Source organism: Phymastichus coffea, unplaced genomic scaffold (genome assembly GCF_024137745.1).
Source record: "Phymastichus coffea isolate CEN01 unplaced genomic scaffold, Cenicafe_Pcof_1.1 PCOF00038, whole genome shotgun sequence".
Classification (NCBI taxonomy): Eukaryota; Metazoa; Arthropoda; class Insecta; order Hymenoptera; family Eulophidae; genus Phymastichus; species Phymastichus coffea.
In genome coordinates this window covers 1998205-2020786 of record NW_026706849.1, presented here as the reverse complement: position 1 = coordinate 2020786, position 22582 = coordinate 1998205, and the positions used below count along the sequence as shown (strand labels likewise).

Below are 22582 nucleotides of genomic sequence, written 5' to 3'. Positions count from 1 at the left end.
ATGCTATGTCAATAACCAAACGCGCATGACGCGTATATTGTAATGGAGTCACACTTACAGTTACACACGTGTTTCTGACTTTTTACTTTTTAGTTTTAGCATTACTAACAAGAAATGTGTTAAATAATTGTTAATTTTTTTATCAAATTTATTTAGGTGTTCTAGTTGAAAATAGTTATACAATAAAAATGTCTAAAAAAAAAAAACGTGAAAGTGAATTTCAAAGAGTTTCGAAAAATAACAACCTTAAAAATGTAAACAGTTCAGTTAAATCTACAATCAACAAATTTGGTGGCGTATCAAAAATTAAAAACAAACAAAATATAAAGGATTCAGTCTTATTACAATCCAAAAAAAAACAAAACATCAAAGACAATGTGAAAACTAAATTCAAATTAAAAAATCAATCGAAAATTAAAAACATTCACAAACTAAAATATGATAATCACAAGAATTTTAACGCAAATGCCAATGTAGGTAAACCCAACAACCAGTTGAAAAAGTTAAATATACGTAAGATCAATGCTCTATTAAATACCAAGCAAGTAGAAGATGAGAAGAAGCAACAAAAGAAGTCTGTAACAACTCTCTCATTAAAAGAACGAATGTTGGCTCAACTAAGATCTTCTCGATTTAGATTTTTGAATGAGCAGATGTACAGTACAGAGAGTTCAGCCAGTCAAAAATATTTTCAAGAAGATCCTAATGCTTTTTATGCATACCATGAAGGATACAAACAACAAGTGAAAAAATGGCCTGTAAATCCTATAGATATTATAATTGAATCTGTTATAAAGATGTAAGTTGAAAATGAAAATAAAAATTAATAAGAAAATTCTTGTTCAAACACTTATGAAAATTAATTAAATCTAATTGTAGGCCAAAAGACCATGTAATAGCAGATTTTGGTTGTGGCGAGGCAAAACTTGCAGATTCTGTTCCTCAGACTGTTCATTCATTTGATTTAGTAGCTATTAATGAGAAAGTTAAGGCTTGTGATATGGCTCACACACCACTTTTAACTGGACGTGTTAATGTTGTGGTATTTTGCCTTTCTCTCATGGGTTCAAATCTTGGTGACTATTTGTTTGAAGCGAATCGAGTTCTAGCAATGAAGTAAGTTTTAGACTAATATTGTCATTGTAATATCATTTGAAAGCAAATAGTAGTAATATTGTATGGTTTTTCAGTGGTACTCTTAAAATAGCAGAAGTAGAAAGCAGATTTGACAAAGTAGATGAATTCATTAAATTAATGACACAATATGGATTTGTCAATACATGGAAAGATTTATCTTATAATTTATTCTATTTTATGGATTTCAAAAAAACAAAAGATGTTTTAAAAAAAGATGCTAAAAAGCTTCCTTCTTTAACTTTGAAACCTTGTTTATACAAAAAGAGATGAAGTATGAAAGGAATTTTTTTTCATGAATTATAAAATGAAAACTAAAATAAAAATTTTTATTGTAACAGTATATATATGTATGAATACAAATGATTTTGTTGATTTTTGAAATAAAAATACTTTAAAATTATATAATTGTATCATAAGTATCAATTTCAATCATTCTAAACTAATGAAAGCTTGAAATTGTTATATGACAATTTGATTTTTGTGCTAGCTTGAACTACACATCATAATTTTTGAATGTGTTGATCTGATAAGCACAACAATTCAGTTTTTAGGATTTTTTTAAAATTTATGAAAATACCAATTGATTTAATAAATCAAATATTAAACTTTTATTATGTATACAAAAAAAATCGAATTTCACATTACTGTAATGCGGCATTTTTACCATCATATGAAACAAAAAGAGAATTACAGCTTTGATAAATAAATAAATTCTGTAAATAATAATCAGAAATATAGTATAATTGTTTCAACTAATATCACAGTCATATAGTACGTTTCACTAGTCGTCATAATGTTGTAAACAAAAAGTTTTAAATTTCCAAACCATCCAGAACATCTTCTACTTCATCTCGTAAATTTTCAACTTTCTTTAGCACCAGCAACTGCAATCAAATCATATTTATCAATAATTCTATAAAATAAATGTAAATTTAAATATATCAACGTACCTTAGCTGCAGAAATAATTTGTGAAACAATTCTTCTCGGTAAATGATTGATTTTATCCACCATCTCGTCTGGTTTCGCTTTTGCAACTGACTGTAAAGTTTGATATCCCGCTCTGTACAATTGCATGGCTCGTCCCTTCAGTGAAATATTTAATTATCAATATGCAAAAATATATAATAGGATAGCAAGGTAAAATAAAATGCTTACAATTTTAACAAACGGTAATTCCATTAATGGTTCCAGTTCAGCAGCACAACAGTACGTTAACTTTTGACCAAACTCGGATAATAGATTCTTGAATACCCAAAATTCATCCAATTCTTGACAAAATCGAACGATCGATGAAGAAAAAGAAGATGCAGAACTTAACAAATTTTGTATTGTTCCACGATCGACTTGATATTTTGCAGCTACCTTATGAATCGGTCGTCGATGCCACAGTTCGTGTAACATGAGAGTTACGTAGAATTTGTTTATTACAGCAGTACTAACAGACTGAAAATTTTAAATTATGATAAAGTAATACACACACACACACACACACACACACACACACACACACACACACACACACACACACACACACACACACACACACACACACACACACACACACACACACACACACACACACATACACACACACACACACACACATACACACACACACACACACAAAATCGAATTAAATGTCAATTTACGGAAGTAGGCATTCCTGCGCGTATTCTGATCACAGTTGCTTCGTTTATACCGAGCAATTTAGCAACCTGCATTTCATTTGGTGGTAATTTCATAATCTACAAAAAAAATTAGTTATACTAAACCATTTAATCTAAGGTCTATTTTTAAAAGAAATCTAAGTAATTACTTACAGTATCATAATAAACATCGCCAACCGGCTTTACTTGACTAACTTTCTCGAAAGGAGTAATTAAATATAGAAGATGTAAGTAATTGTCAAGAATTAAATTTTGTTGAGCTATCTTTAAATCTTCATATAATTTTTCAGCAGTATGTAAATCGATAGATCCTAAAACACAAAGGCATAGTTTAATACATAAGCGTGCATACATTTTATAATTTAATAAAAGTACCCTTCATTGCTGCTTTTCCAAGAGGACAAAGTTCTAGCTCTGTACTATTAGTCAAGTAGATGATATTTTTCGTTTTCTTTACAGATTTTTTCGTTTCTTCGTCAACTTCGTTTTGTTCAATCTGTGTAGGAAATCTAACACTGGTATCTAGATTTGAATCTGATTTTATTGAATTTGTTTCTTTCAACCTAAGAATATGGTTTCTTAGTAATGATACTAGAGCTTTATCGGTAACTTCTTTGACTGAAACGCAAAGTCGGTCTTCTTGTACTTTTAATAGCGTTTTTGACATAATTTTGTGTACATCGGCTCTTGTTGAAGCTACAGATAAAAGAACTGAGCTGATAATCAAATTATTGATTCCGCGATCTTTCTCTTCGTGTAGCGAGCTTATAGAGTCATCCATTTTTGAGCTCAATAATTCCCGCACCTGTAAATCGCACAACGAAGTTTCAGTTCTAAACTGCTTTGGTAATTTTCGTATACGTATAATTTTGACAAACTGACCTTCTCAGCATCAGTTTTGGCGCATATTAAAATGCTCTCTCCTATTTCCCCTAAACCAGCTCTGCCTGCTCTGCCAATCATTTGTTTATACCGACTAATATTTAGAAATTGTGTGCCAACGTAAGGAGATCGTATAATTACCTAAAAAATAATTAAATAGTTTTTGCCTATAACGATTATAAATTGACAACACAGTTTCATTTCTAGTAAATAAGAAAAAGATAAGAAAACTACTTGCCCTTCTGGCTGGGAGATTAACTCCTGCTGCCAAAGTTGATGTGCAACATATAACGCACAAGACACCGGATTTAAAAGCTTCCTCAATTAATCTTCTTTCTTCAGCAGTTAATCCTGAGTGATGATAAGCAAATCCAAATGGAATAGTTTTCCTTAGAATCGGGCAAATCTGTCCATTTTCAGTTATCAGAGCATTTAGAAGTATAAGTTTTTCCTCCGCTTTGTGTTTTTGCATTTCCGTTTTTTTTCTATATTGAAGAGAAAATATTTTTAAGAAAATAGAAGGTAATCTGTATAAAATAAGTAATTCACGTAAAATGAATAAAAATATACCCTTGCAGTACATCAACAAGAAGTACAGCTACATTTTCACAATTCTTTTTTGTAGAACAGAATACTAAACAAGAATCTTTTGGTGCCACTTCCATAACTAAACCACCCAAAAAATCTTTGTCTCTTTCGCGAGCTTTTTCGGTGTACTACAATAGTTATATTGTTTAATAATTGTTGAGATATTGCAAAATTAATAAGAATAAAATAGTATACCTGATAATTAATTATTTTCTCTCTAGTAAACATGTTTTCTTCTCTTTTATCGATGAGCCATTTAGAATTTCCACACTGCACATACTCTTTGATCTCAATTGGTCTGAAATTTTGCTGATATAATTCTGCATTTAAAAATCTAGCTATCTCTCTTAAATTGCCAATTGTTGCACTCATCCCAATTATTTGAATATTTCCTGTTTAAAAATAATATATAACTTAAGTTTTGTAAAGATACAATTTTTAAAATTGATAAAATGCAATATCTGTTCAAAAATATTGATACAACTCTTACGTTCAGAGAATATTACTTTTGTTAATAAACATTCCAAAGTAGCTCCTCTTCCACCGTTTTCTCCTAATAAGTGTAACTCATCAACTACAATAATTCCTAACTAAAAGACATAAAGCATCTTAAGTATAGTAATAAAAAAAATTATTAAAAATTAATTTGACTCACCTCATCTAGTCGATTCAATTCAATAAGACAATTAATAATTGTTTGTGCTTTTTCTATAGTACACACGTATAACGAATTTTTTTTTCTTCTTTTCCTTGGTGGGAAATGACCTTTTTCCGCTGCATATTCTTCAATGAGAAAATTGAGTTCTAAGGCAAAAGGTGTCATTGATTGAATCTACAATAAATAAATTATATAAAGACATGCATATAGATAATTGAACAAACTGTAGAAATTTTTACTTTTTCTTGGACTAATGCTACAAATGGAAGAATAAACATTGCATTTTTCTTTCTACACACAATTTCTTTAAGCATTAATATTTCTGCCACAAGAGTTTTACCACCACTTGTTGGTAAAGCATAAATGAGATTCTTTCTTTCACCTATTGCAAGCATGTTTAGACATTTTTCCTGCCAATCTAAAAGAAATAATTACACATATAAAACATTTTTTATAATAATCATTCATAAAATATTAAAGTTTAATATACATATTAATATACATAAACTGTTAAAGTTAAAATATACATACCATAAAGTTTGTCTATTCCTTTGTAATTTCTAATAAGATTCTTTACTTTATCAGGCAACCCAAAAAACGATTTTGGAGTAACATCATTCTTACTTAAATCTATATGTCTTCTTTTAACTGAATTTTCTTGATTTGTATGTGTTAGAAATAATTTTTTCTTTAATAAACTAACAGAGTTGTTCAAATCAGCAGTAATGTTCCGACTCAAAATATCACTATTTATTTGACTTGCAGTATCTGCAAATCTAGATTTATCTAAATCATCATTGAACCAAGATTCATTGATAGATTCATTTTCTATGCAATTTTGGTTGACTTTGTCATTATCAATTTCCAAATTATTCAAAATAGTTTCATCAAGAGATAGTAAAGACTTCATAGGATTATCATAACTTGCTTCTGTCGAGTTTGAATTAGATCTTATTATTTCAGATTCTAGAGTCAGAGGAAAATCTGACCTGCTCCAAACTTCTTTATAGTCAGAAAAGAACTGATCATTATACATAGCCATTGTTTAAACAATTAAATTCCAGTTTATTTCTCTTTTAAGGCAATTTTTTCTGTTACACGGATAATATTTATTGCACATTAAATTTTAGTCCTCATGAAAGACCTCGGAAAACAAAATTGCTCTCTTCAACACTGTCACTGTAACACTGTAGCGTTTCAAAGTCAAAGATTTAGCCGTTATACATGATATCCGTCGCGCACGGCGCGGGATAAATACGAAAGCTAAACTCTGAAGGGTTAGGTTTGAGTAAATGTCAGTCACGTATGTAACATTTTTATTTTTGAATTTGTCGTCGAAATTATTTTTATATTTTTGTAGTTTAAAAAATTACAATATTGTTGTACTTGAATAAAAAAATCGATTTATTTTGCTATTGCAACAAATACAGATTTATTTATATGTCACAGACAAATTACTACAGAGATGATTAATCTATAAATATTTAAAATAATTAAATAGCAATTTCAATAACATTCTTGAAAACATTCATACATATTTACAATATCTACAAATATAATAAAAGTGCTCCATTCATTTTCATTTACAAAGGTATAACAGTATAAAATAAAACAGTAACTTTGAAAAAGTTACTGTTTTATTTTACTTTAAAACAGTAACTTTTTTAAAGTTACTGTTTTATTTTATATTGTTGTCGTCAATTAAAATAAAAAAACATATACAGTATGAAATTGCAAATATCTGATTAATCAAAGTTACATAGTAATTGTAGTATTACAAAAAGTTTAACAAATACTGGATCAATAGCATGTCTGTAACTGATTAATAAATTATAATCAATTATCGTAGAAGACCTATTGATCTCAGACAAATTTGTGCAGCTTCTGCTTTAGCCAATTTTTTATTGGGACTTGCTACTGCTGGCTTATATTCAATGCCATTAACTCTAACCTGAAATGTATAAAATAATCATGAAAAGATAAAAGTTTTTTTTAATTAAAACATTTGATCACAGAAAAAAAGACTTGCCTTAAATAAGAAATTTTTTTTATGATCTGGTCCACATTCAAAGCATAATTCATATGTAGGTGCTCCATATTTACGTTTAGAACAGTATTCTCCAAGTAAAGAAACTGGATGTTTACCTGAAAACGTAAATTAATATATGATATATATACACACACGCATACAGTGTAAATGAACTTGTAATTTTTTTACATTATGTAGTACGAATATAAAGTATTAATTGAATGATGTACAGAAAAGATTAATGTCTTATAGTCAATAGTTTTTTCTTGCTTTAATTATTATCCAACATGACATTTTTTTAGACAAACATTCTCTTTTTTTTAATATAATTTTTTCCAATTTTGACAATGGATCTAAACATACCATCTAAATTTTTAACTGTAGGTGCAGAAGATCTTGAAGTTCTTCCCATTCTAGGTGCTACAATATCTTGATCAGAAACCAGACCTCTTTTGTCAAGTTTGACCTCCAGTTGTAAAGGTTCCAATGTCCCTTCTTTATTTTTCCCTAATCCCTCCCCTGGTTTCCAACCCATTTTTTGTAGCAGCGCCATTCCCATACCCCCAGAGACTGGTTGTGCTGACAGTAATTGATCCTATGTTATAAAGTCATTTGAAACAAACAAAATAGATGGAATATTAATTGTTGAAGTAAATTATAACTTTTTCAGGGCAATGATTTTTATGTGAAATGAGCATAAACATATTTTCTTATTCAAAAACATGCAATTTTTTATAATTAAAAATTGTTCAACATAAAATGATTTTTAATGATAAAGTTTGGTAATTGGTTAATAAAAATTTAATTGGTAATAAATGTTTAAATTACACTATACATTAAGAGAAAAGTAATTGAAGTACTTCTGCAATTTATCGTTTTAAAACAATATTTATCGCAAGTTTTGATATGTACATATAGTTTATCAATATATTTAAGTATAAGAGTAAACAAGTAAACAAATAAATTATGATGAAGCAGTACTAGTGGGACATTCGTTCAAATACTCACCAAATATTAAATAAAATGAAAAACTTCAGGCTGCAGTTGGTGATCCTTCCCCAATATAGCTTAATGCCTGTAACAAACCCTCAGGTGGATACAGATTGCTAGAAAACTCTTGTACCAGCTTTTTCAAAATAATTGATCAACTCATAATAAATAAATTGGACAATTGATGAGTTAATTCATTAGTCTTCATCAGTCAGAATCATTAACTGACTCATGAGTCATTTAATTTCTCTATATCTCTTTCAATAGGTTTTTAGACTTTAATAATTAATAGATTAGCTTAATGATAATAAATAATTGGAAGCTGATACTGAACTTCATAGTAATCTTACAGAAAAAAATCATTGAAATAACAATTATTTTCTGTATCCGTACAGGCACAGAATCCACCCCTTGATAAGAAATGGTCTGTGCCTGCAACACAGTCTTTGTAATACCGAAGACATAGACGATATCTTTGATATTCAACAAGACTGTACCTGAAAACTTGTTACAGGCAAAGTGACTTAAAGAGTTTAAGTCACTTTTAGCACTAAAGCAATTGAGGAAAATAGCTTGGCAATACAATTTTGGCCACTCATTTAGCCAAATTCGAAATTTAAGTATAAAATTTAGAGCTTATAAACTTTCAACTTTTTGTTAAAAATTTACAAACTTTACCTAGCATTGAAGCAAGGAAACAAGAGGAAGTGAATATTGTTTCTAATTTTGTTACCTTTCTGGCCCAAGCTTGATGCCCTGAATTTAATTCAGCTGGTGTAAGCACTCTGGCTCCAGTAGAACCAGTAAATTGACCTGGAACTTGCTTACTTTCTATCCATGTTTTCATCTGCATCAGTATACAAAGCAATTATTTAATTGATCAAGTGACTGATCATTCAATAATTCAAAAAAATGTACATACCTCAGTTTGTGCTTTGTACATTTGATTAAGAGCTTGTATATCATTTGGATTTTCAGATAATTTTCTCATAGCAGCCAATCGTTGGGACACTATTGAGCTAATATCAACTTGCTATAATATTCAATTGTAACATAAGTATTTTTATCGAAAAAATTTAATTTTCACTATAGTAGAGTAATATACATACTTCTGCAGAAGGTTCAGGAAAAACGGACTGTTCAGGTGAAACTAGTTGAGGTACATGTGTAGATTGATCAACTGGAATTCCAGATTGCATGGGTATCACTGGAGCGATTGGGGTATCAGGAACAATAGGAACTTCTTGAGTAGACAATGGTGGAGTCACAATAGCCTGAGGTGTCGTGTGGAAAACTTCTTTTGCAGCAACAAATAATTTCTTAGTCTCAGATTTTTGATTCTTAGGTTTTGGTGACACTGGAATCCATTCTTTTTCTATCACAAGTAAAATATTACAATTTATTATTTAAATCATTCAATTAACCAGACAATTACGATTTAAAGGCTTCCAACAATCAGTTCAAATTACAAATAAATGCTTGCTAATATATTGAATTTAAATATTTGTTGACTGGTAATTTTACAATTAGTTTGATGTTTGTACATTCATTAAAGGTTTCTTACCACTTTTTCTGTGTTGTTGTCCGCTAGATACAGGAAATTGTAAACGTAATTGGGTAGTTGTTTCAGTCGTTTTCTCTAAAAATGTTTTTGTTGGTAACTGTTTAGCATCCTGAAAGAGATTTATAAAAATACTCATAAGTTTTAATATTTAAAAAGTTATGCTAGTTAATTCTGTGATAATACTAACTCGAATATTCATAATTATTAAATTTGGACGTTCTTTTATTAAGAATGGATGATGAAAGCCTTTTTCTGTACTACTTTCATCATCGGATGATACACTTGATAGTTCTCCCAATGCTTCAGACTTTGACAAAGATTTACAGAAGTCTAAAAATTAATTTATGGTTAATTCAATGATTTAACCCATAAAAATTTAGTGAAAACAATGTCAATATCATTCTTATTTACCTGTTAACTCTTCTATGCTTTTACCACCGGCTTGAATTGCTGCAATAGCTTTATCTTGTTGAGCTAATGGCAATTTACCTTTCTTTATCATATTAATTGCATTTCGTCGAGCTATTTCTAAAAGTTTCTTTTTGTCTATTTCAATACGTTCTCTGAAAAATTACAGAAATTTAAACAATGTTATAATATTCTATATGAAAAATAATTCATACATACTTCCTTTCTTTACTCCTACTACGTCCTCGTCTTCTATTTCTATCTTCACTTCGACTGTATCTATCCTCTCGATCTCGCTCTCTATCGGTATTTCTTTTCCTGTTTCGCCTTTCTCGACTTCTTTCTCTACAATATCTTTTTCTATCAGCTATGAAATAGACAAATAAACAAATATTAAATATATAAAACCTCTGATCAAACCGTTATTAAGGATTTTATAAAAAGATAATTAAAAAATGTTACCGCTTCGACTTCGCGTTCTTTTGTCTCTAGTGTGACAGCTGTTACTTCTATCTTTATCTCTACTTCTACGCCTTTTTTTACCATCTTTAAAATTACTTTTAGAGCTAGATCTACTGCTACTGACGTGTTTTTTCTTGTCTTTTTTTTTAAGTGTATTTCTTAAATCACTCTTTTTTGTGCTTCGAGAAGATGGACTTTTTGAACGTCGTTTCTTATCGGAACGTAAACTATTTATTCCAGAATGACTGCTTCCTAATGGAGGTGTAGGACTTAAGGATGGAGTTAGATTTTCGTCTTCACTGTCGGTTATTTCACCATCTTCCATACGTTCCACTTTTTTCTTTATTTTGTTTTCTACTTCTTTTATAGTGTTGTTGTACACTTCACTGTTTTTAAGATCTTTTATTTGAATTTTGCAAATTGTAGAATTTTTGGTTTTTTCTGTAATAACAAAAACATTTGATATTTTTTCTTAATTTTTTAAATATACTTTTCTGTTATAATTTACTGAATTTATATTAAATCTTTCAATGAAATGATACAAACCTAGTAACTTTGGTACTTCAGGAGCTTCTGCATCATCGTCTAATCTTTTAGATATGGAAGATATAACAGGACTAGCGTCTTTTTTATTTGAGATTTCTGGTACATGTTTGTTATCAATTTTCTCTTGCTTTATTTTCACAGCATTTGAGGTTTCCTCTTGTTTCTTTGAATTTTCTAAATAAAATTAGATATATTTAAAAACTCACATTCAAAGATTTATTGTCAATATACTATTCAAAATCACATAAAAAAACGTAAATAAGAAAATAAAATTAAAATTAAATAAAATTATGATTAGAATTACCAAAATTTCTCTTACGGAACTTTTGCATTAATATATCATTATTATTTTGTACAAAAGATTCTATGTATTTTATAAAATTAATAAACAAATTTTATTTAAATGCTATTGAAAACTGTATGAACAGAGCATATTCAATATATTATCTTACCATCATTCTTTGATGATTGGTTTTTATTTTCTTTATCCAACTTTCTGCGCTTTGAGCTTGATTCTTCATTTTCTAAGATTTTGGAGGAATCAGATTCATGTTTACGTTTTGACTTCTTTTTTTTCTTTTTTCTCTTAGAGCCTGTGAATAAAATTGATTATATTAGTTTTTGTGAGTAATACTTGAAGTAAAATTTGAATAATATTCCAATTAAATACTTGAATATTACAGCTATATTATATAATGCTAGAAAGTCTGCAAATATATTATAAAATAAGAAACTATATGAACCTCCATTCTCAGCATCGCTGACACTGTCAGAAGAATCATGTTTTGAGTTTTTCTTGTGCTTGTGTTTTTTCTCTTTATCTTTATTGTCATTTTTGTGTTTGTGCTTTTTCTTAGATTTCTTCTTCTTACTTGAACCCGGCTCGTTGTCTTTCTCAACTTTTACCTTTACTTTCGTTTTATCCATCTGTTCGACGTCAGTGCCGTTCTTTTGTTCAACTTCCTTGCTGCTCCGAGAATTTTCTGATTCGTCATCGTCGGGTACGTCAAAAGTGCTGAAAAGTTCAGTTAATATCTCGTTGGATGACTTTTCTGGGAGCCCGGGCTCCGGTTTGATCTTTACTGCGTCCACGCCTACCGTTGTTATTAGGTTCGCCAAATCAAACAAATCACCCATGTCAAACGAAAATAATCTCTACCCGTCTTTATTTCAAAATTTTATACTGCTATAAATAATGATTAATAATATTGTTGATCTTCATAACCATAATAAAACTAGAATAATATAGTTATATAATCCACCTATCCAGCTGGGCATCTGCTGCTTGCGCTGGTGAGAGTGGTGAGAGATGACTCATTTCATTTCATGAGCAATAGATGGCAACACTTATTTTACTAAGCTAGTCGATAAGGTATCTTTCCTTGCAGAAAATTTAATTATAATCATTATAGAGCTTATTCAACGTATCGAGTACATAAATTGTAGTCATTACGAATTCTGCTATTTGAATATCTTTCTGCCGGGTTAATATCAACAGGCGATGCTGAGACAGAGCGAGTCTTCGACCTGAAGGGACCCCACATTAGGAGTAAATACATTCATGGAAAAGATCCTAATCAGAGATAATTCTCTTAATTTATGGTTGCGATCAGCTCAATAAAATCTCGTACACTAAAAGAAATTTGTGGTGTGGAACGTGAGCGACAGTAGATACGTGTTATATATTGCCCTGGTTCCTCTTTTTTCACTTGAGAATGTAATGGACATTGATCTCCGGTCGTGTAGACTGTAGTTCTGTAGTCTTTCTTTCTTTGACCTACAGCCTACAGCGGTGTCGACGCCAAGCGGCCAAAAGACTCACTTGTATCAGTATATATATATAGGGATGCCAATGGAGAAACTCAGCGGGAAATCGACAATCACAACTTAGTTACTTTTTTTTGTTAAAATAAACAAAAAGTTAAACACTCTCACATCAGTATAGATATTCCAATCATTCCAATATGGTTTTTATAGAAATGAATGTGTTGAATTGTTAGTAAAAATCACACGCAATTTTTCTATCCAATCAAAATATTATTATTTAGGAATGCAGAAAAATTAATAATGGAAAATGGTCTAATGTTAAGTCTAGGCATGATAATACTTCAAAATATCTTTTATTTATATCTTTTACGATTACAAAATCTATTAAATCTGGTAGCTTATTTTAATTTGTTGGTTCTCCAGTGGATATTGGAGTGTAGTTATTTTTTTGTAAAATTTCATAGAGTACTCTACCTCTAAAGACTGGAGTTGATAATCTTGACCCCCCCCTCCCCAGTATTATAATTATCTCCTGCTATAAAGCGATTTTATAAAGTTTGGAAGTAGTTGGTCAATCCAGTCTTCTTTTGTTATTGTTTAGTTCGAGGGCAGTTAAAACACCTGATTCTGTTATCAGGTCGTTATTATCATTTATGATTATACTAGTTACTAATTGTAAATAAATTTAACTAGTGTCTGTGTGTAGACGTAGTGGTTTATTTTTGTTTCGATTATAATTGCAGTGTCTCCGTGTACTTTATTGTGTGGGTGATTTGTTTTAAGTACAATGTAGTTTTAGTACGTTGAGATAGTTCTTGCTCGTAAAGTGTGTTTCTGGATGATATCGATATTTTCGTTGATAAAAAATGCTCTTAATTCGAGATGTCTCTGTCTAAGCCTGTTTATGTTCCAGATACCGAGTTTCAAACTATTCATTGTGCTATTTTATTTACTAATACTGTTAATAAGTTTAAAATAGTGTCCATTCTTTGCATTAACTGTTCCGAATTATATATTCAAATTTATTTTTATTTGCATCGTTGTCGTATTTACTTGGTTCTATCTGAGTATTTGTTTGATTTAATTCTTCTGTCTTACTCTGTTTGTTTTGCTTTGCTGTTGCGTGGGCATGTTTTGTTTGGTCTGACTCTGTTTATATTTACATTTAAATTAGATTGAAGATGATTACTGTTTTGACTTAGAGCTTTTTCTTAATCTGGGATAGGTATAATTTTTGTTCAAGCTGTTTGCAAACTGAGCATTCTTTATAATTAGCAGTGTGATTATTGTCAAAATTTGCGCACTTTACTTCTTTCATTTTCTTCAATATTTCCTCTAATCAGATAGTCTAATTCAGTTGCATGTTATTTAGCACATTTAACATAAGCTGCACTTTTCTTATAATAGTTTTTTATTGACAGTTGTGACATTGTAGGATACCTCATTTTACGTACGGTGGTTTAAATTTAATTACAATATAACCTATTAATTTTATGTATTTCTTATCAGTCGTATTATTACTTTATTTTGAACGTGTATTCGTTTTTAGATTGTGTTTAGCAGATTTTCTAATGGGCGGATATTTTCTACTTTATGTACAAAAATTGGAGAAGATTTATTTTTTACCATGTTCACTTCGTTATTCATTGTTTGGTTTTTTTCAGTTTGATTTTCCCGTAGTACCTCATTTATTTGTAGATTGGTTTAGCCAATAATTTGGTAATTAAATTTGCCGTTTCTTGTTTTGTAGTTAATTTTCTTAGCTACTTCGTTGTTTTATTTTTTATGGATTTTTCACTCTTCAAAGTTGTTTTGCGTAGGACTAAGCGTTGTATTCCCTGATGAGTAAGAAGCCACTTTGGCCGTTACTTATTTTTTTTATTATGTTATTTAAGAGTAAATTTGAGTTATTTGTCATTTAACTTGATTGGTTAATACTTTTCGAGTAGAGCGCGGTGAAAATACGTCTATGCTGTTCTCCACAAAGATCTAACGCTAACTGGAACATACTAATCAAAAAAATATATATTCCAAGGTCCTGAATAAAAAAAGAAACGTATGAAATCGAAAGATATACGTGTAACTAATTTTTTCAACTAAAAAAATGCTTAATAAGTTGTCTAGTTTTTTTTAATCGACTAATCCAAGCAGGTATTTACTGGCTCACACCCAAGTACTGCGTTGTTTACATTCGTTATACTGTTCATTGTGCAAGTGCAAATGGCAAATAGGAAATAAAAAGAGTATATTGTTTAATTATATTAGTAATCTTGATCTTAGGAGTCATCCCTATAAGTCATCCCTAAGATCAAGATTACTAATATAATTATCAAACATCAGGAGTGGAAAAAATTAAGAATAATTTATAGTATAGTTTTTTATTGTCGCAGAATAAGGAAAACGATAAATTATGTTTTTATAAGCCTCCAAGTAACAAAAAATTATTTAAAAAATGGTTAGTCGCGTTAAAAATCTTAAAAACTAATCTCGACTATAAGAATCTATATGAGATTACTTTTCAACGAAAAATTGAAATCCATAATTGCACATTATAAAATTTTAATCAATTCTTTTCAATTTCATTTACAGCTAACCCTAATCTAGAAAAAATTTTAAAGAAAAAATATGTACTACTGGCGTATATGCATATGAATATTTGCATACAATAATTTTATAACAGTCACTGACCGGTATTTCGATCGAAATTTCCATTTATATCTGAGGATTTATAACAAAATTATTTCTACTTTTCTTTCCTCGCGAGTTTTATAGCCGTATATACTATTATAATCTAATCGGCTAAACATATACACATACGTAGTCCTTCATCTAAAGGTTTTTTTAAGTTATCTAAAATGTTAATAATTAAGAAAACATAACAAATAATAACAAATGATGACCCCAACATGTTGAAAGATAGCAGAAAGCTTCCCACGTATTAACAACTTTCAAATTAACTTGCCAAAAAACTAGACAACTTCTTAATAATTTTTTATTTAAAAAACGGAATTATACATATATCTTTCCATTTGAAGCGTTTTTTTATTCGGGACCTAGGAACACTTTTAATTATATACTATTAATATGGTATATATCTTTTCCAGTGCTATTTTTTAGGCCCTCGCCACATATGCGCATACGCGCGCGTACGAGGGCGTACAAACGCGTACAAATCGCTAAAAATTTTGATAGTGTCAACAACAGAAAGTTACTACTATTCCTCGCATGCCCCAAACGAACACACTTACTCCCGGAACAAACCTTCAATAATATAGCGTTATGATACGTTTGTTCCGGGAGTAAGTGTGTTCGTTTGGGGCATGCGAGGAATAGTAGTAACTTTCTGTTGTTGGCACTATCAAAATTTTTAGCGATTTGTACGCGTTTGTATGTATGTACATACATACGCCCTCGTACGCGCGCATATGCACATACGTGGCGAGGGCCTTAAATCTTCAGGTAGTTTTCAGCTTCCTGCTTGATCCACCAGGGCGGCGCACCGGTATCGTTGAATCACGAATATTGTATACAGCAGTTTCCAACGACTAATCGACCAATGCTAAAGAAAGTGATTTCTATACATTCTACCATTATGTGTATTCAGTTGTATTGTAGGATTGTAGTGAACAGGTTATTCTCTGTCACTAATTAATAAGAGAATAATCCTTAAAACTTAATAAACTTGAAAAAGTGTTTTGAACATAAGATTTTCTTCAAAACAGAAATTGGTATGTCGGAATCTAAGGCACGCCGTGGCTGGGATGACCGACGTAACCCTGAAGACACTTATCACCGTAAACGCAAGAGCAATGACGATCATCATAGGAAAGACGAAGGTCGTTCCCATCATCGAGAATTGGATAGTAAAAGATCTCGAGGAAACGATGAAAACAACCGACATCGCAATCACGATGTTGACAGATCACACAGAGGGGACGATGATAGACGCGACAAGAGTCGTGACCAAAGCAATAACTTTAGAAGAAATGATGATCGGAGCAAGAGATCTCGTTTCCAACAGGTTTGCAAACATTTTAATTAAACTATGTTCGTCGAATAATATCAATATCCAAACCTTGATTAACAGTGGTTAAATTCTATTTTGTTTCAGTCGTTTGTAAAAAAGGAGGACGCATCGCCAGAGTGGGGCAAACCGAAAGTGAAGGAAGAAAAAGTTCAGCCTCAAGAAAAACAGAAGCCTAATTTTGAAACTTCTGGAAAGCTGACCGAAGATGCAAACACAGTGCATGGAAGAGTGATCAAATATTCAGAACCTCCAGATGCTCGAAAACCAAAGAGAATTTGGAGGTTATATCCATTTAAAGGTGAAAAGCAATTGCCAGTTATATATCTACATAGACAATCTGCCTACCTGATTGGTAGAGACAGGAAAATTGCTGATTTTCCCATGGATCACCCTTCAGTTTCAAAACAGCACGCTGCATTTCAATATCGTTTAGTACCATTCAAGAGAGAAAATGGGACTGAGGGAAAACAGATTAGACTTTATTTAATAGATTTAGAATCTGCTAATGGAACTTACGTAAATAATGTCAAAATTGAGCCACGTCGGTATCATCAACTTTTAGAGCGAGATGTTGTGAAATTTGGGTTTAGTACCAGAGAATTTGTCCTTTTACATGAGAATAGTAAAGATGATACACAAGATGATGATGTAATAGAAGAACCTACCAGTCAACCAGCTCAGTAAAAATTCTTTTTAAAAGTAAATTTTGAATTTTTAAGTTTGTTCTATGTTAACAAAATCAAAATTTTTTTTTTTGAAAACATGAATTATAACTTTACTAATTTGTAAAAAGATTTTGACAATATTGCTCTATAGATATTTATTCATAGTAGATTCTCAAAATGTATCGTTCTTTTATAACGATGTTATTTATTTCATTATAACTAAATTATAATTAAATATAAATAAGGTAGATATTTCCAGTTTATAATTTTATTTTTTTCATCAAATCTTAACAAGAACAATATTCTACAAGTTTCTCAATCCAATAGGATTTTATTAGAAATATTTTAAATTATATTTGTTGGCTTTGTTTTTCTTCTACCTTATTTACAAATGATTGGTTTTTTCAAAAACTATTTTGAATAGAAACTAGGTATTGTACAATGTTTAAAATGTGATCAACAACACAAGATAATTCAAAAACTTTTTATTAAGAATGGAAGTTGCATAATAAAATTATTGTGTTAATATAAATGCATTATTACAAAATGTGTAATAATATATTAGTATTGTTTAATATATATAACATATTTAAGCTTTGTAAATATAGTTATTTAATTATGTTAGAAAGAATAGAAGCATGAATTAATCATTAGAATTCAAAATTATATTTTTTATATAACCTTCATAATGTTTAAGGTTTTTTTTCCATGTGTTCAATATTGCATATACTTACAGCTGTATGTTTTAAAACTTATTACATTTTTTATAGTTTCAAAATATCTATGTAACATGTTTCATATAATTTACTGTCCAATAAATTTTACGAACAAGTAATTGATTTTAATTCTTTATATTGAAATATGGACAGACCCTAACTCTTATATTTATATAAGTTTATCATATCGGTTATTGGATTGTCTACTTATTCAAGGATTAATTATTTTTCTATTTCATGATTCTGAAAATTACTAATTACTGACAAATAATCAAAGATAGAAAAAATAATATGAACACGTAATTACTCACTAATTCAATGGTGTACTTTTATAAATATGTATCCAAATTGCTTGGATAATATTTTTTGGTTTTACTATTTTATACTGCAGGTATCTTATAATTTACAATACATTATAAGTGTTTGTATGCAAAGATTCTGTGGCAAAAGAAAAAAGAAAAGCTCTATTTCAGAAACCTAAATTTACTTTTTTGTATAAAAGTGACTGTACTATACTCAATTATTGAGAATACAGATATAATATGCACATACAAAATATGTAAAATTATCATCAATACAAAAATTAATTAAAACAAAAAAAAATAAATAAAAACAATTTCTTTTATTTAATAATAAAGAATGAAAAAGTACCGGTCAAATATTTAGATTATTCAGATATTCAATTCAATAAAACATAACATATTATTTTGAATGTTTTATTAATTAAAAGCAAGTACATTATCAGAACAAATTTAAAATAAATAAATTATTCAATTGTCATAAAAGTTTTAAGAAGTATAAAACATATTCTCTACTAAAATAATTCTTAGAAGTGCTTAAAAAGCTTATTTTCTAGAGAAAATAGTTTCTCTTTGTTTGAAAAATATCTAGGAATATTGAATTTACTAAACAGTACAGGGTGTTTATTCTTAATAGATACTATTCTACAAAGTACTCACATAATTTATTTGTTAATCGTATTAATTATATCTATATAATGAAATACTTTGGTGAAAAACTACACAATACCTAAAAAGGTGAGAAGGCACACGTGCTGAATTTAACTTGAATGAGGATTGTCATAAAATCAAGAAATTATGGAAACCATATGGAATTATTTTGGAAATTTATAAACCATGGAAAATTGACAAATATCATGGAAAACAAAATCCTTTCTATTAGCTTTATGATTTTATGACTAAGAGACATAACGAGTAATAATGTACATAAAATTCCATTGGGTTTTCGTTTTTGCCTGGGCTTTCCTTGTCTCTGATGCCCACATTATTTATTGCTACGAGTATCTATAGTTAGAGATTAGGAGAAGAAAAAGAGGATTCTCCTAATCTTTGCTCTCAGATATAATAAAAGTATTTCAAATATCTTAATTTTCTTTTTCTTTACCTTTATTATTAAAATTAGTTATACAAATTACCAACAACAGAAAATAATGAAACTCATCTTATAATATGAAAATATTATAGAATATCATGGAAATTTTTGAAAGCTTCATTCTGTAATGTTTGTATAAAATTACTCATTGTACATTTAATGATCATAATTTTATAACTTATAAATAATTTTCAAATAGAAAAATTTTATGTTGTGATTACAGTGTCGTGTTATCTTATCTAGTTCCTTTACATTTCCAAAAATCAAACCAAGTGACTAAACAAGTCATAAATTATAGTCATACATAAGCTGAACAATAAAGTTGTAAACATTAATTGAGTAAATGTAAAATTTAATTAAATTACCACCTGTAAAATCGCATATTCATACGATTTTATAGGTATATATCTGTCTCTTATACCTTGTCTCTTAATGTTACTTTTAATTTATTAATTATAAAACAGATTACAAAATTTTTAATTTAGTATTTTAAAAATTATTTTCAATTATTCTATTACTTTGAATCACAATATAAATTAAAGTGCAAAAATTAACAATATTTCATAGAACTGACGAACGGGAGTATACAATGTGAAAATGTAAAAGAAAGTTGAAAAAACCATTCTCTGTATTTTTCACATATGTAGCCTATGAGTTTTATTATATTAAAATACTATATACACGCACAAACATATTTTAATAAACGATAAATTATTTCATAAAATTACTTGTCATACATTCAATGATGTAATTTTTTTAATTATTCAATAACACAGGGTTGATATTTTTTAATTGATTAACAAGGAAAATTTTATATTATGATTTAGGCTTGTATTATCTTACAAGTTTATTTATGTTTCCAAATTAAAATCAAGTGACTAAATCTTACAAGTCATAAATTAGTGATACGTAAGCTGAACAATAAACTAAGATAACGAACTTTATATTGTATACGTATATAAGATCCTTTACACTAAGTTGAAAAGCTACGCCAGTAGGAGGTTGAACGTTAATTTGTGAAAATGCCGTGGACACCGGCAAATCATACTCAGGAATGTATTTCAAACCCTTCGCAATCGCAATGTCAACCAGCAGTTATAGCGTTCATGGCATTTTTAGCAAATTATTTAGGACACTCCAATGATGAATATTTTAGTGATTCAATAAACTTGGAAACCAGTCATAGAAGTAGTGAAAAACACGACTATCATTATGATTTCATTATCGTTGGTGCGGGCAGTGCCGGTTGTGTTCTTGCGAATCGATTAAGTGAAATTGAAAAATGGAAGGTAAAGCTTAATTTAAACAATTAGAGATAGCAACTTATCGAAAATCTTTCGAAATTATGTTATGGAATGATGCAGGTTTTACTGATAGAAGCTGGCGACGAAGAACCGCTGATTGCTGACATGATCCCGTCAATGGAGTATTATTTAAAAGGTAGTAGCATTGACTATGGATATCAAACACAACCAGAGCCAGTTGCTTGCCAGTCAGATCCTAACAAAAAATGTTCTTGGCCAAGAGGCAAAACAATGGGTGGCAGTAGTTCAATTAACGGTATGTGGTATGTTCGCGGTTCTAAAGATGATTATGATCATTGGGCTCATCTCGGGAACATAGGGTGGAGCTACGACGAAGTTTTACCATATTTCAAAAAATCAGAAGATTCGAGGCTCCTAGAAGTGAGTGCAGGATTTCTCATACTATTTTCTTACATAAAATTGAATAGTATTGGTCTCATGACTTGATATTATTGTACTAGAACGCGAACAAAGACCCTGTAAGCCATGGAACTGGCGGATACTTGACGGTTAGTTATTTCAACAAAAGCAAGAATTTCGATACGTTGATGAACGCTTGGGGTGAGCTGGGTCTACAAGAAATCGACTATATAACCGGAGGTAGCATGATCGGAAGAGCAAGGGTACAATCGACGACGATTAATGGTGCACGGCAAAGTAGCAACGGGGCTTTTATCAGACCGATCCGCGGACGACGAGGTAATTTGATCATCAAAACAAAAGCTCGAGTGACAAAAATAATTATTGATACGAAAAGAAAGCAAGCTGTGGGCGTACAATATGTAACGGGTAATAATACAAAGCAAGTTTTTGCAAAAAAAGAAGTTATTGTGTCAGCTGGCGTTATCGACAGTCCCAAGCTTCTCATGTTATCTGGGATCGGGTCAAAGTTGGAACTTTCCGAGGCAAATATTGAGGTGATTCAAGAACTGCCTTCTGTTGGAAAAAACCTTCGCGATCATGTAGCGATTAAGGCGTTATCTTTTGATTTGAATGATAATTCCTCTGTTTTGGGCGATGTTAAAGATTTACAAAACAGCATCGCTTATTGGCTAAGCACTCGCGAAGGATCTGCAAATACTGCTGGATCGTTAGATTCGATGGCATATTTTCAAACACCTTATGAGACTAGGCCGGGAGTTCCCGACATTCAAATCACTCCACTTGATGATATGCTCGACAAGCCTTATTTCGCAAGATTTTTTTACAACCAGATAATTTTTAGTTGCGTAGTCTTAGAAACGAAAAGCCTTGGAGCAGTAAAATTGAATAAAACTGATGCTACATTCAATCCACCTCTCATGTATGGAAACTATTTAACTCACCCAGCTGATGTTGAAAGAGGCATTGCTGCATTAAAAATAACGCAAAAAATATTCAAAACAAGTTCTTTCATCAAAGCAGGATTCAAACAAAAGCCCATTCTTGGCTGCGATCACTGTATTGCCGGGAGCGATGCATATTGGAAATGCGTTGTGCAATTGTACTCTGCTCCTGGCTGGCACATGGTCGGCACTTGCAAAATGGGACCAAAATCTGATAGAGATGCCGTCGTAGATCCAACTTTGAAAGTTTATGGCATCGATAGGCTTAGAGTCATTGATGCTTCGATTATGCCTTCGTTGCCGAAAGGAAATATTAATGCTCCAACTATCATGATTGCAGAAAAGGGAAGTTCTATGATTAAGAAGCAATGGTTGAAAATTTAAGGCTAGGAGTGTATTGTATTTCGAGAGTGTAGGTTTTAGATTTGTTTCGGCAAGAGGTCACCTGCGATC

The 22582-nt window shown here is 30.2% G+C and overlaps 5 protein-coding genes across 8 annotated transcripts; 3 read left to right on the top strand and 2 right to left on the bottom strand.

Moving 5' to 3' along the window:
• Window positions 1–175: 175 nt before the first annotated feature.
• Window positions 176–1471, top strand: LOC131663713 (ribosomal RNA-processing protein 8). Its single transcript, XM_058934280.1, has 3 exons — window positions 176–799; window positions 880–1116; window positions 1191–1471. The coding sequence occupies exons 1-3, from the start codon at window positions 189–191 to the stop codon at window positions 1405–1407; spliced, it is 1065 nt and encodes a 354-aa protein (XP_058790263.1). The 5' UTR covers window positions 176–188; the 3' UTR covers window positions 1408–1471.
• Window positions 1472–1766: 295 nt separating this feature from the next.
• LOC131663733 (helicase POLQ-like) lies at window positions 1767–6100 on the bottom strand. Of its 2 annotated transcripts, none has more exons than XM_058934322.1 (14): window positions 5466–6100; window positions 5174–5352; window positions 4932–5108; window positions 4767–4866; window positions 4472–4668; window positions 4259–4404; window positions 3927–4173; window positions 3689–3829; window positions 3182–3611; window positions 2960–3117; window positions 2789–2884; window positions 2295–2582; window positions 2088–2222; window positions 1767–2021 (listed from the first exon to the last, which is right to left on the bottom strand). In XM_058934322.1, the coding sequence occupies exons 1-14, from the start codon at window positions 5974–5976 to the stop codon at window positions 1950–1952; spliced, it is 2877 nt and encodes a 958-aa protein (XP_058790305.1). In that variant the 5' UTR covers window positions 5977–6100; the 3' UTR covers window positions 1767–1949. The 2 variants fall into 2 exon arrangements, with proteins under 2 accessions (XP_058790305.1, XP_058790306.1); XM_058934323.1 differs by having other exon boundaries at window positions 4265–4404.
• Window positions 6101–6406: 306 nt separating this feature from the next.
• LOC131663708 (protein Son) lies at window positions 6407–12641 on the bottom strand. Of its 3 annotated transcripts, XM_058934273.1 has the most exons (15): window positions 12032–12638; window positions 11677–11948; window positions 11386–11526; window positions 10934–11107; window positions 10388–10828; window positions 10145–10292; window positions 9929–10080; window positions 9705–9847; window positions 9518–9626; window positions 9063–9328; window positions 8876–8986; window positions 8687–8800; window positions 7327–7558; window positions 6964–7079; window positions 6409–6885 (listed from the first exon to the last, which is right to left on the bottom strand). In XM_058934273.1, exons 2-15 carry the CDS (start codon window positions 11858–11860, stop codon window positions 6775–6777), a joined length of 2442 nt encoding a protein of 813 aa, XP_058790256.1. In that variant the 5' UTR covers window positions 11861–11948; window positions 12032–12638; the 3' UTR covers window positions 6409–6774. The 3 variants fall into 3 exon arrangements, with proteins under 3 accessions (XP_058790255.1, XP_058790256.1, XP_058790257.1); XM_058934272.1 differs by having other exon boundaries at window positions 6407–6885; window positions 11677–12639; XM_058934274.1 differs by lacking the exons at window positions 6409–6885; window positions 6964–7079 and adding an exon at window positions 7972–8038 and having other exon boundaries at window positions 7440–7558; window positions 11677–12641.
• A 3471-nt stretch (window positions 12642–16112) lies between these two features.
• On the top strand, window positions 16113–17863 carry LOC131663812 (smad nuclear interacting protein 1). The gene is made up of 2 exons (XM_058934478.1): window positions 16113–16721; window positions 16812–17863. Exons 1-2 carry the CDS (start codon window positions 16431–16433, stop codon window positions 17409–17411), a joined length of 891 nt encoding a protein of 296 aa, XP_058790461.1. The 5' UTR covers window positions 16113–16430; the 3' UTR covers window positions 17412–17863.
• A 2323-nt stretch (window positions 17864–20186) lies between these two features.
• LOC131663810 (glucose dehydrogenase [FAD, quinone]-like) lies at window positions 20187–22520 on the top strand. The gene is made up of 3 exons (XM_058934476.1): window positions 20187–20789; window positions 20865–21185; window positions 21266–22520. Exons 1-3 carry the CDS (start codon window positions 20523–20525, stop codon window positions 22511–22513), a joined length of 1836 nt encoding a protein of 611 aa, XP_058790459.1. The 5' UTR covers window positions 20187–20522; the 3' UTR covers window positions 22514–22520.
• The last annotated feature ends 62 nt before the right edge of the window (window positions 22521–22582 follow it).